We start from the raw sequence: 13012 nt of genomic DNA on the forward strand, positions 1-13012 counted from the left end.
TGCTGTCTTAGGACATATCAGGGCGTTTGGCCACACTTCATTTAAGAATTTGTAGTAGTTGTTAAGTAAAACAAATGATAAAAAAATTAAAAAAAAATTAAAAAAGGCGGGTTATTCATATTTTGTAATTCGACATTTTTTATTATAATAAATAAAAAAAATCACTTTTGTATAAAATCTTTTCTTTTTCATTTTACATAATATAAATTTATATATTATATATTGCTAAAAATATAACTCTTTTAATTTTAATGAATGGAAAGCTTTACATATTAATATGTTATATACTGATAAGCTGATAATAGATTGAATTGAGATGTTGCTAAGAGAGTACGTAAGAACAAATTTCAAGGCAAAATCACGTAATAGTACAAAATAATAATTCACCGCTGCAAATTGTTTTATATAAGTATTTTTAATAAAATGTCGTACAAACCTGTAAGTTATGTTTTATTTGATATGGACGGGCTAATATTAAGTAAGTGTATTAGGATAATAATAAGATATTTGTATAAATTTATATCATACCTAAATGAATTTATATGTATCGATATATACTTACATTTTCAGATACAGAAGATTTATATACATTAGGATTTCAAGAAGTTGCGTCTAGATATAACAAAGAATTTACTTTTGATTTAAAATGTAAAATAATGGGCCAGCAGAGTAAAGAATTCGCCGGTTCCATTATAAGTGAACTGGAATTGCCGCTTTCTGTGGATGACTTTCTATATGAGACGCGAAAAATATTTAATGATCTTTTTTTACATTCCAAAGTAATGCCAGGTAAAATAAATATTAATGTAAAAATATTGGGAAGGTACACGATAATAATTAAAGCTGCAGTTGAGTATAAACACGATAAACTATGAGTTCGATTACTACTCGAAAAAATGAAGTACCTATTTAATATTTTCATTTCTTAGTTTTGATGTCGAGGCAAAGCCCGGCGTTGACCTCCACCACTCTACACAAAATAACTTTAAAATTCGGGGGACAGTGGGGAGCGGAATGTCTTATGTCTAAGGAGGTTCCCTCTGCCTACCCTGCTATATGCAAAAGTAGAGAAACGATTAAAAGGAGTTTTCATTTTATTAAGCCATTTTCTTTATTTAAGGGGTTGAAAAATTGTTGCATCATTTAAACAAATACAAGATTCCTGTAGGTTTAGCCACAAGTAGTAGTAAAGAAACCTATGATTTGAAAACTTTGAAGCATCAAGAACTTTTTAATTTACTGCCATATAAAACTTGGGGTTCTTCTGATCCCGACGTAAAGAAAGGAAAGCCCTACCCAGATGTTTTTCTGGCAGCTGCTAATAAATTTCCTGATCAACCGTCTCCAGAAAAGGTACCGACTTTTTTGTTATTAAGCCTACCAACAAGTCGAGGCCGCATTGAAGTTAGATTTTCTGAATTTTTATGCATTATTCACTCGGAAAGAAATATACAAAAGTATAAAAAATCCTAAAAACAAACTGCGTAGCCGTCTGCCGCTAACTAGGTTCCCTCCGTCTACCTTGCTAAGTGCGGGATACAGCATGAAGTGAAGCTGAAGTACTATATTGTTTGTAATAAATTTAATTTAATAGGTATATTTATTTTCTAGTGTTTAGTATTTGAAGATTCGATAAATGGTGTAAAAGCTGCAGTGGCGGCTGGAATGCAAGTTGTAATGGTTCCCGATCGACGCCTTGACCGTAACCTTGTTCCTGAGGCAACTCTAATTTTAAACTCTATGGAAGATTTCCGACCGGAATTGTTCGGTTTGCCGCCATACGATGACTAACACGTGACGTTCTAAAATAAAAAAATTGTAATTTATAAAACATTCCAAATAATCTTTTAAAATATTAATAGAAAATGTTGATAGTAAATAAGGTGCTATGAATATATTTAGCTATAGGAATACGTAAAACCAAAATAATAAAATATTTTATATGACGCTAAAATTTTTTATTTGTTAGCGTTAAATTAGTAATTTTCAGCGCTAATATCATTTTAAATTGTGTTTAAGACCATCGGGTTACAGTCACACCTCGTGGCGCTGCGCCACGACGGCTTCTAACTTCTTTTTCGTTTTCAAAAATAGCTATATATAAATCGATTAATTAATAGTAATTTTATAAAAAATATTTAATAATGTTAAGGAATATTATTAAAACTACATCAATTTGCACAAACAGTTTATTAACACATCCTCTACAAATATCATAAGTAACAAGGTGCCGAGGTAACTTGGCGAAATATTCACTATATACCCGTAAAGAACCATTAAGTACAGTATTTGGATATCTTTTTAAACATATAAAAACAGTATGAATGGTTGATTCACATATTTTTTTCACTATTTATAGTAATTGTAATACCTAAATTCAAGCCATTAACATCTACAAATAAGATATATAATGAAACTAAAATTTTAAATATTCGTCAACTATATCAATATAACACATGTATTCATAAAATTTTACAAAACAATTTACAATCGGAGCTATCTTTTCTGACCAATAAACAAATAGGAAAGAGACCACTTAGAAGTGCAAATAATTTATACTTACCAAAAACAAGAACCAATTATGGCAAAAAATCTATTATTTATGAAGGAGCACAAATTTACAACAAATTACCTCAAGATATAAAAACATCTAAAAAAATTTATAATTTTAAAACTAAATTAAAGGAGCATCTTATAAAAATTAAGTAGAATCCGACCCTGTATTGTGACTTCTCAAAATGTGGGTAAACCTAACTTTATTGTAAACGGTCATGGTCAATATGTTTAAATTATCTCAATGTACCCCCTTTCACTTACATTTGTTAATTGAGTATTTGATATTCTTTCCTTTTTGTTATTTACCATGTTTTTGCTGATTCCGACGCTCACATTGTTTAATATGTATTTATTTAAGACAACTCTGTATTTCTCTTTAAGTGAAATGTAATTTCTTTTGAGAAATAAATAAACTCTTTAACCACAAATTGAATAAGTTTCACTGTATTTCTTAAGTTATTGTAAAAACATCATAAAAATAAAATAAATATAAGAAATAGCTAGTTACTAAAAGCAAATAATTATGTAACACCTATCTGGTAAATTCTTGTTATTATTAAAATATAAAACTAATTGAAAATGCCTAACTGTATCTCTTAAGAAATATAGCAAATTTATATACTTTTTTAATATAGCAATATAAAAAAAAAGTTTAAAAAGTCAAAAAATCTGTTTTACACTGTATTCCACATACAGCAGGGTAGATAGAAGGAATCTAGTGTTAAAATACTCTATTCCCACCTTTTTATCAATTTGTTCGAGGTATTGCATGTTGAGTGACGACTAAGCTCGGCGGATTTGCTGCCTTCATGCAAAGAAATGAAAATATTAATAAATAACAATTCATATCCCCGAGTGGAGATTCAACCCGCAACCATCGCATTACAGTCACATCCATATGCCCCTACATCATAACGGCCTCAAAAAAGTAATTTTTACAAAACCCAATTATTCTTTGACTTTAGCAAATTTTATACATTTAAATTATACTATTTATTTATATGAGAGATGATTAAATTTAAAAGTCAGAGAAATGAAGGCTATTATTATTATTGTTTAATTAGATGAGGCCTTTGGAGGCCTTTTGGAGGATTTAATTTGTTTTATTTATTTAATTATAGTAGTCCCGTCTACATTTGACCGGAGACTGCCGTAAAAATGATGGAAATACTAAGCTTTAAAATGTATAATAATACATATATGCAATGAATGAGTTTTACTCTAATATGAGCAGAACACCAAATCAATTTTTATGACTTATGCAAACTTCTAAATTTCTAATGTACTACTAGATAATAATATTTATATAACATAGTAATATATTACTGTAAATGAAAAAAAAATGTGTAGGTAAATTCCATTTGTCTGTTTTAGGACTAGATTTAGTATGGTCAGTGTGGTGGAAAAATGATTTCCAGTACTGGTAAATTTATAATTGAGTATTCAACATTAATTATAGGCTGGTAAACCAAAGAGCTCTGGTTCAAATTCTTCTAAGGAATTAAGAACTAATGTAGCATGTTTTAGTTCTTCCTTATCTATGCGTGGGTCAGGCACTGCAACAACTTGCATGTTAGCAGCTACTGCTGCTTTTACCCCATTCACTGCGTCTTCAAAAACCAGACACTAAAAAAATAGTTAAAATAAATTGAGGAAAACAATAAAGTATTTTTTTTAACTGTTTAATTGATTTCCTAGAGGTAATCAACTCTAAATCCATCCAATATGCAACTGTTGAATTTACAGTGTTGTATTTTATAGTTTGATAAAAACATTTACTATTGATTAAAATTTTCACTTACATTTTCAGGTTTTGGATTGTCTGAAAACCTGGATGCACAGACTAAAAATATTGCAGGGTCCGGTTTTCCTTTAGTTACTTCAGGATCTGAGGATCCCATTGTAAGATGGTGAAAATTTTTCAAAAAATCTGTATGGTCTTTCATTTTCAATGTTACACTTTCTTGACTTGAACTAGTTGCTAATGCTATTTGTACACCATTCTTATGTAGATGTTCTACTAATTTTTCAGCCCCTGAAAATATAGAGCGTTATAAATTTCTCTAAAATATTTTCATTCTGTATACTACATATAGTAGTGTAAAATTTTTTTATTAACAAATCTATCACCTGGCATTAACTGCACATTTGTAAACACCTCTTGATTAGCTTTCTGACAATCACTCATAAATTCTTCTACAGTGATAGGTATATTTAATGCCTTAATGATTTTTTCAGCACACTCATGGCCTTGAAATCCTAATAAAGTGGATTTTATTTCCCAGGTAAATGTTTTGTCATATTTGGCACATACTTTTGAAAAGGCTTCAGTGTAAAGCCTCTCAGAGTCTGAAAACATAAATGATTCAAATTATTACATGATGTTATCTTATGCAATTATAATATACAATAGAATCATGAATTAAAATACCTATAAGCAGACCATCCAAATCGAAAAGCACATGTGAAACTTTTTTAAATTGCATTTTAAGTTTTTAATTTAAAAAATCTTTTAATTTAAGATATTTCTTTAGCCTATAAGCTTACAGAAAGACAACTATGTTCTAATATGTAAATTGCAAAGTGGGAATCACAATCTTCTTTTTAACTTATACACGAAACACTGTTACGTGCTATTTATGCCAAATTGTGCAATCAGGATTTTTTTAATTCAAACTGAAAAAAATGGAAATGTACTTGACAATTAGTGTGACATTGACATTGATTTTGTTTGGTGCGTCCGGTGTTGTTATTTAATTGACACTTATTCTACATTTTACGCAACTTTCGGTATTTAAATTATGCATGGCACGCCTAAAAGCTTTAAAATTAAAAGCTTATATAAATTAACGTCACTACTAAGAAAGTGGAGAGCAATTATTATATTATTTAAAAATATTCTTTTAAAATATTAGTTACCCCCTATTTCGTACGCCCATTTCTCAAACACAAATTTCTCACTAAAGATTATTTTTAGCAAAGTTACAAGAGTAAGAATTTATTAATATTTTTGGTAGGCGCTTATAATTTATTAGAGTTTAGCAGTGTCTAGTAGGGGGGTGAAACGTAACCACCATCCTAATTTCTTATTCCCTGATCGTACTTACTTCCTTTTCTTTTTTTTTAGGGTTTGTCTACCACAGATTCTTCTATTATTCATTATAGTGCAAATCGTTTTCTTTGAAACATATTTTTTATTGACAGATATCTATGTGGGGTAACTGTACCATTAGGTACAGTTTATATGTATTTAGTAATGTCACAATTTTCATGTCTTCCACCGCAATTGACTACCTTATCATTTTTCGGGCAACTTTTCGGCAACTTACCATATTTCCAATACTTGGAGTAATGTATAATTGTAAAAACCTCCCGCTCCAGTTTAAACCGGACGCCGTAACTATAAACGTACTCAGGTAGCATGTTACTCTTAATCCTAAACCAGAAGCGTACGTTCAGTCAGTATCAATTGGAGCTCCGTCACTTGCTTGCTTTTTAAGCCGTCTGCTTCCCCTTTCTATATTTAATTTTCACACTTGAATACTGTCTGTGAGGTCTAAGCTGAGCTTGGCATTTGTGTGTGTGTTCATAGTGTAGTAATCTCCATACATATTTAATTCTTAATGTTTTATTGTTGTTGTTTTTTCGATAATTAATTAAATAATTTTATTAAAAGTGGAGAACGAAGTGTTTTAACAGTAGGTTCCCTAACCTGCTGTGTGCGGGACAGCGTGAAGCTGATAAAAAAAGATATTAAAAGTGAAATATAAAGTGGGCACTATGTCTGTACAAGAGTAACATCAGACATACGAACGTTAAAGTTATGAAAAAAATGATATATTTTTATATTGTTTTTTTTTTTTTTTAAATTACAAATCATTAATAACAAAATTAGTTTTAAAATGCTCAGCTTAAGCTTTGCGAACTCGACTGACAAAAACCCTTTCTTAAGTCTAAAACCTATATCAAACGTGTTCGCTCGGTAATAGATGTACAGATTATTTAAATTTTATATTAAAGCTTTGACGCCCTGTGCATATTTATTTATTTTTTCCAAAGCTACAGTTATTAGGTAGTATTACAATATTATATTAAACAATTATAAAAACTTATGTTAATTTAAATAGTTTGTCGCTTTTATTACCACATTAATGTCTTATATACTGCGTTTATTATATTTGTTTTGATGTATCGAACCAAAAATCTAATTTATTTGTATGAATGGAGACATATAAATTAATTAGTATCAGATAAATAACTTATGTCGCAGCCATCGACATTCAGACCATTAAATTTTAGCTGTGGGTTAATTGATATAGGTGTCCTCTTCTTTGTCGGTAGTTTTTCATTTTTAAATGTCATACCTATTTGATATTTATTATAGTGTGCATCATTTATGAATAAGTTCAATTTGTTTATTTTCTATGCAAACTATGCTTGCAAAAGTACAATTAGAGTAGACCACCCAAAGTTACGTTATTAAGTATAGAAATATATATATATATATATATATATATATATATATATATATCTATAGGCCGTCGTAACTTCAGGGGCGAGCTACTCTCTCCAGGTCAACAACAGTATAGCCAAGTCGAAAAAAAGAAGGTCGTCGTGATATAGCGGCACAAGGGACTAACTGTAACACGTTGATTGTGGGTTCGATCCCTACTTGGGGAATGATTTATTATTTATTATTTTTTTTATTTCTTCGCTCTGGTACTAAAGCAAAACTCCACAACCTCGGGTGAGTTTTAACCTAGCCTTAGTACAAATGTATAGGCGAAACTATGATTATAATAAGATATTTGAAGCCGTACCACTTCGCCTTGTTGACCTCAAAAATAAAAGAACAGTATATTTTTCTATTCAATAAGTCAATACAAACATATATTTAGGTAAGCTGTATATATTATACATGTTTTATTCCTTGTTAAAATATTTAAAATCTAATAGCGCGATAAGAACATAAAAATGGAAAAAATAAAATAAAAATAAAGCACGTTATAAACTTGATGTTGTTAATTTATATTTGAATATTATTTATTGGAAGTAGCTATATTTATTTATTTTTATTAGTTTATAGCAAAGCAATTAAAAGATTAGAATTGGATACGATTTTAATAGGGTTTGTTACGGTTGTGCATTATACTCGTCTCAAGGTTTATGCGCGGATGGTTTTTTGCACCGAAAAATTAACCCAGCCGTGCCGCCATTTTATAAGGATAGTCAATTTTTGGAATACAGATTATCTACCTATATAAATAAAAAAAAAATATTAAGTATTTTTGAGGCCATCGTAACGCAGCGGCACAAGGGTGTGACTGTAACGCGACGGTTGTGGGTTCGATCCCAACTCGAGGAAGTGAAATATTTATTTACCTTTATGTTTCCATTTCTTCGCTCTGGTGTCGAGGCAAAGCGCGGCGTTGAGTTGTGCCACTCAACAGGCAGTGCCTCCAAAATTCGGCAGAAAGTGGGGAACGGTGTGTGTGTGCTGTGTGCGGAATTCAGCGTGAAGCTGATAAATAAATTAAGTATTTTTTGATGCTTGCGGATCGCTTTGTTGTCTATCAAGAGCATTTATTACGAGGTCGTGTAGAGGTATCAAGGTAATATCAAATATCTATCTATGTCCATGGTCCCTTGAATCACAAAAAAAAACCATTGATTTCCGCCACTCAACATGAAAATGTAATGTCTAGTAGGAGTGTATTATAGCTAGATTTCCCCGCCTACCCTTAAACGTGAAAGAGCTGTCGAAGCTTTATAAGCATGAAGTTTTTTCTTCAAGGCAGTCCTAAAAACTTCTTTAAAATATTTAAATCAAAAGATTCCTCTAAAAATCAAACACATATTAAATGATATAATAAAAAAAGAAATAAACATTTTAGTTTCACATTTTAAACTGTGATAGGTGGCTACGTCTCACATAGCACTATTACAGCGTGTAGGCACTAAGTAAGTACTTATCGTTAATTATGCAAATAAAAATTATCTTAAATATATACAATAGTGTATAGAACTCGTATGCTTGTCTAGTTGTATTATTAATATGTTATTTGTTTATTTTTTATCATATATTTATATGAGTAATAAAAATTGTCTTCTAATATATAGGGAAATACGTCAGTAATAGGGTCATTGCTCTACAAAAAAATTGCGTGAAATTTATTTTTCTATAACAGAAAGATTTTTCATATATATTATGCTTAAGTATATCGGAAATTAAAAGCAAATTTTAGCTGAGTTAAAAATAATTGATGTTAAAAACCAAAAACAAAAGTTCTAGAAAAAAAACTTTGATTTTTATTTTTTAAACAGATATTTCACCTTTCAAACAAAAGAAACTAAATCAAAATCGGTTCATCCATTTGAGAGCTACGATGCCACAAACACACATATAGACACATAAACAGAAAAGTTAACATAAAACTCTCTTTTGGTTGGTGGTTAAAAATTTGCTACCATGGAATGAAACCTGCCCTATTCCTATTACATAACACGCCTAAGCACTGTGCCTGTGAGTAATAAGTGTATAGCTAAAAATAAATCACAATTAAGCATTCATAAGTATATAGTAATTTATCTAAATTGTATTGTAAGCAGCAAAAAAATTATCTAATCAGTAATTGTTTAAAAAGAACTCGTTAAAAATGTATACTCATTCATCTACATATATCCGTATGTAGATACGTATTTTTCGGCGTAGCGAAGAACCCCTTATACAGTCAACGTAGGGTGCAAATAGACATTTATTAGGTAGATGTAATTCAAAAACAAAATTAATATTATATCACAATTTCGATATTTTTTGTTTCTGTAAATATTTTTTTTGTTGTTTAGATTAGGTTAGGTTTTTTAATAAAAAAGAGAATTGAATACCGAAAAAGATGCCTCCAACCTTCCCGAAGAGACTGCATGAGTATATTGTTATAACTAGACTAAGGTCTAGACTAATGGAGTTTTCGCAAAAGTAACAATTTCTGATGATTTCTCATCATTTTTCTTCCAAATGACCGATTCTATATAATAAACACAAGAAATATCAATTATTGTCTCGTTTTTCTCTATTATTCACATTTATCGAAATAAACACAAAAAACATTTTTTTCCATTTGATATTGAAAATAAAATTTGCGCCAATTTGTAAATATTATAGAGAGAGATTTTGACCACTAACCGAAGATAATTGCAATAAATTTTCATTTTGCAAGAGATAATGCTATTTATGAAATATTTTTATCATTTCCACACTAAAGAAAGAAAAATTAAAAAATATTTATTTTTTAGAAAACTTATAAAAAAAATGAACGTAGCGGGATTTGAACCCGCTCCTCTACGAAACCGTCCAAAACGCGCGTCTTGACAACTTGCACAAAAAACTATTTACCTAATTTTCTAAACGATCGATATTTAGAAAAACATTACATATACTAATACTGTAAAATTATATAACTTCAGGTTATTAGAAAGTAAAAATTAATTATTAAAGTGCATAAAATGAAAACAAAATGAAACGTAGACTGGACTAGAACCATTAGATATAAATGCAATAAAAAACGAACAACAATCATTATGTCACCATATTACTAATATATCAGAATATCAATATTTCTTTTTTATGGCCACTTTTAAAAGCTATATAAATATTTTTTTCTTCCACTCAGATAGTCTCAGCTAAGTTTAATGACTTATTTTAATATCAGTTACTAACTTTCCTGGCATTTATCTAATTGTATATGAGTATATATAAAAAGTAATCGTAAAAAAACAACTTATCTTAAACAATATTAGCTGTAACCTTCGACTTTTTCCGTCATGTCTTTCCATTTTGGGTTGGTACTGATATGGAGTAAGCTTCAAAGCTGGACATGCATCCGTGATTTCTGCGTGATATTTTATTTAAAACAAAAAAAAAACTAACTATTGTTTATTGTTTTTGACGTATAATATTTATTATTTAAGTTTTGATTATATATTTTTGTTTTATTTTATATATATTTAGTAGTATTGTTATTTAAAAGTAGATCATCAATGGTATGTCTTGGATTTTGTAGTTTGATAACAAAAATGTTACCTAGGAAATGTATATATTGGTGAATTGACATGATCTTTAAAGATTATCCTTATTAGCTTCACGCTGTATCCCGCAAACAGCAGGGTAGGAAGAAGGAACTTAGCGGATTTGAAGGCGGATTTTGGAGGCATTACGTGGTTGAGTGGTGGAACCCAAGGCCGCACTTGCCTCGACACCAGAGCGAAGAAAGGAAGATTTTAAGAAATTTAAATGAATATTTCTTTACTTCGAGTGGCAATCGAACCCACAACCAGACACGTTTACCGTCACACACTTGTGCCCCTGCGCCACTACTGACCTCGTATTAATAAATTATAAGCTGAAAATAATGTTATATTTATTTACTTACATTTTAATTTTTATTATATAGTAATTGCGAAAAAAAATAGTACTGCGTCAGGCTTTTTTCACAGGCGATGTATAATATAAAGATATAATTCCGTTCCAAAGAAAAGCGAAAAACTTGGTCAAAGAAATGTCTAATAAGCTTCGATTGAGTTACAAATGAAATTACAATTATCTAACAAGCAATTGATCACAAACAAATGCATACACGATTGGTGTCAACCTTGAACTGGTTTTTTTGACTTTTTTCACGAGGCCCTTACAATTAATAGGTCGAAGCGATAAATGTCTGACCATCTTCCATATCTATATATATAAAATCGAAATGTCACTCACTCATCATGAAATCTCAGAAACTACATGTGCTAGGAATCTGAAATTTTGCATAGGAGTTATTTATAGGACGTAGGTGCTCGCTAAGACGGGAATTTGCAATATTCGATTTCTAAGGGGTTGTTTTTGGGGTTGAAAGTTTGTATGAAACTTCGTTACTACAAATGCTAGGAGTCTCAAATTAATAATAACATAGTTCACGCGGGTGAAGCCGCGAGCGGGCCGCTAGTATATATATATATATATAAATATAACTAACCATATAAGTTTGTACGTCCGTTTGTCCCACGCAACTTAGATATCCAAGATCCACAGTTATTAGACTGTGGATGTAGAGCGTGAAATAAATCGTTCGGCAAGAAGTAGTAAGGTAGGTATATAGGGGCAAAACGTGCCGCCGGCACTTCAGTCGCAGTTCGCCAGCTCTCGGACCCTCAACGTCGCTCTGTCACGCGACCGGCTGTCGGCAAAAGGAATTTTATATGTACTGTGTGATGTTAGTAAACAATAAGTGTATATATATAAAGCGCTACGTGAACCCCCCAGAGTCAGTCTTGTTGTAAATTTAAATGGACAATCATGTCTCTTCCGGGAGTTTTCCTTTTTTCCCATTACGTGGAAAGCTTTTGGGTGAGTTTTAAGTTCTAATACAACTTTCGCAGAATTTTTTTTTTTTTTAGAATTGTATATCTTTTAATTTTTGTGTTTCATTAGTGTTACTTCATAATATATGATAATTTTTAATAATAAAAATTGATATGAAATAAACTTGTTTTAAATATATATGTATTTTGTTTCGTATATATAAGAAGTAGCATTAGAATTAGTAGACGAAGAAGCATGTTCGTACGTAAAGTGTGGAACATTAAGGTTTTTTCTCTTAGTGGAAGCTATGCATTATTCACGCATTTTTCTTGTTTATCACGTTGATTAGATGTTACACCACTATTGCGTGTTTCGGGATCAGTCTCACAACGGTGGTTATACCGGCTTTGAATTTTTCTTTCTAATTTCAAAATTAGTTCAATAAATTGGTAATAAAACGAAAATTTTCTATAATTTATTAATAATAAAAAATAGAATATTAATGCGAACTAATTTTTGGGTTATATAATATTATTTCAATGCAAAAAGAAAATTTCTCTTAAGTAACTAACGATAACAATGTGTTCTATCGACATAAATTTTATCTAACAATTAAGAAAACTCGACTACTCATGCGTAGAGCTGGTTACGGTCGGTGGGTTTTCTTTAAAGTTCATAGCTTCCTGCGCAAGTATGTTCATAATCGTTTTAATATATGACCTTTGCAAAACTATTGAGTGAATGAAACGAGTCAATTTTAATATACCATTGAGAAGTTCAATAATTTTCTTGTGCATAGGATTTGCGTAATGTCGCTGGACGTAAAAAAAACTTTATATTATTTTAGTTCTAATGTGCGGTTTAGAAAATACGTGCATAATAATATAAAAAAAAATAATAAATGTTAGAAAAAACATGAATATGAAAAACCTATTTTTCTTATTATTGTTACTGCAAAGCTGTATTTATGAGATGTATCATCAATCATAGATTTTCTAGCTACTATTTAATTTTAATAAATTAAAAAAAAACATATATATATATATATATATTGCGTTTACTAACTAACAGCCTCTATTATTAGAGAGAAAATATTTATATTAGAAAATATCT

The 13012-nt window shown here is 30.1% G+C and overlaps 3 protein-coding genes across 4 annotated transcripts in view; 2 read left to right on the forward strand and 1 right to left on the reverse strand.

Moving 5' to 3' along the window:
• Positions 1 to 286: 286 nt before the first annotated feature.
• On the forward strand, positions 287 to 1946 carry LOC146536288 (pseudouridine-5'-phosphatase-like). The gene is made up of 4 exons (XM_085190259.1): positions 287 to 478; positions 571 to 789; positions 1121 to 1353; positions 1612 to 1946. The coding sequence occupies exons 1-4, from the start codon at positions 424 to 426 to the stop codon at positions 1789 to 1791; spliced, it is 687 nt and encodes a 228-aa protein (XP_085046385.1). The 5' UTR covers positions 287 to 423; the 3' UTR covers positions 1792 to 1946.
• Positions 1947 to 2174: 228 nt separating this feature from the next.
• Positions 2175 to 5277, reverse strand: LOC146536289 (pseudouridine-5'-phosphatase-like). The gene is made up of 4 exons (XM_085190260.1): positions 4988 to 5277; positions 4687 to 4905; positions 4359 to 4591; positions 2175 to 4182 (listed from the first exon to the last, which is right to left on the reverse strand). The coding sequence occupies exons 1-4, from the start codon at positions 5040 to 5042 to the stop codon at positions 4006 to 4008; spliced, it is 684 nt and encodes a 227-aa protein (XP_085046386.1). The 5' UTR covers positions 5043 to 5277; the 3' UTR covers positions 2175 to 4005.
• A 6455-nt stretch (positions 5278 to 11732) lies between these two features.
• Positions 11733 to 13012, forward strand: part of shd (cytochrome P450 family 24 subfamily A member shade) — a 33697-nt gene continuing 32417 nt past the window's right edge. For both annotated transcript variants that reach the window (XR_014878240.1, XM_085189912.1), the window contains exon 1: positions 11733 to 11944. Coding sequence is in view for 1 of the 2 variants with exons in the window: in XM_085189912.1 (XP_085046038.1) it covers positions 11894 to 11944 (51 nt within the window). In the remaining variant the exon portion in view is untranslated. The remainder of the gene's footprint in view (positions 11945 to 13012) is intronic.

This window comes from Heliconius melpomene, chromosome 9 (genome assembly GCF_056956725.1).
Source record: "Heliconius melpomene rosina isolate 202511_hmr_F chromosome 9, ASM5695672v1, whole genome shotgun sequence".
Taxonomy (NCBI): domain Eukaryota; kingdom Metazoa; phylum Arthropoda; class Insecta; order Lepidoptera; family Nymphalidae; genus Heliconius; species Heliconius melpomene.

Bases quoted from the DNA above. Each gene is read 5' to 3' on its own strand.
- LOC146536288 (XM_085190259.1), top strand. From the start codon at position 424: ATGTCGTACAAACCTGTAAGTTATGTTTTATTTGATATGGACGGGCTA. The intron at 479-570 runs GTAAGTGTATTA...TTACATTTTCAG, and splicing joins TATGGACGGGCTAATATTAA to ATACAGAAGATTTATATACA. The intron at 790-1,120 runs GTAAAATAAATA...TCTTTATTTAAG, and splicing joins ACATTCCAAAGTAATGCCAG to GGGTTGAAAAATTGTTGCAT.
- LOC146536289 (XM_085190260.1), bottom strand. From the start codon at position 5,042: ATGCAATTTAAAAAAGTTTCACATGTGCTTTTCGATTTGGATGGTCTG. The intron at 4,592-4,686 runs GTGATAGATTTG...CTATATTTTCAG, and splicing joins AAATGTGCAGTTAATGCCAG to GGGCTGAAAAATTAGTAGAA. The intron at 4,183-4,358 runs GTAAGTGAAAAT...CTATTTTTTTAG, and splicing joins ACAATCCAAAACCTGAAAAT to TGTCTGGTTTTTGAAGACGC.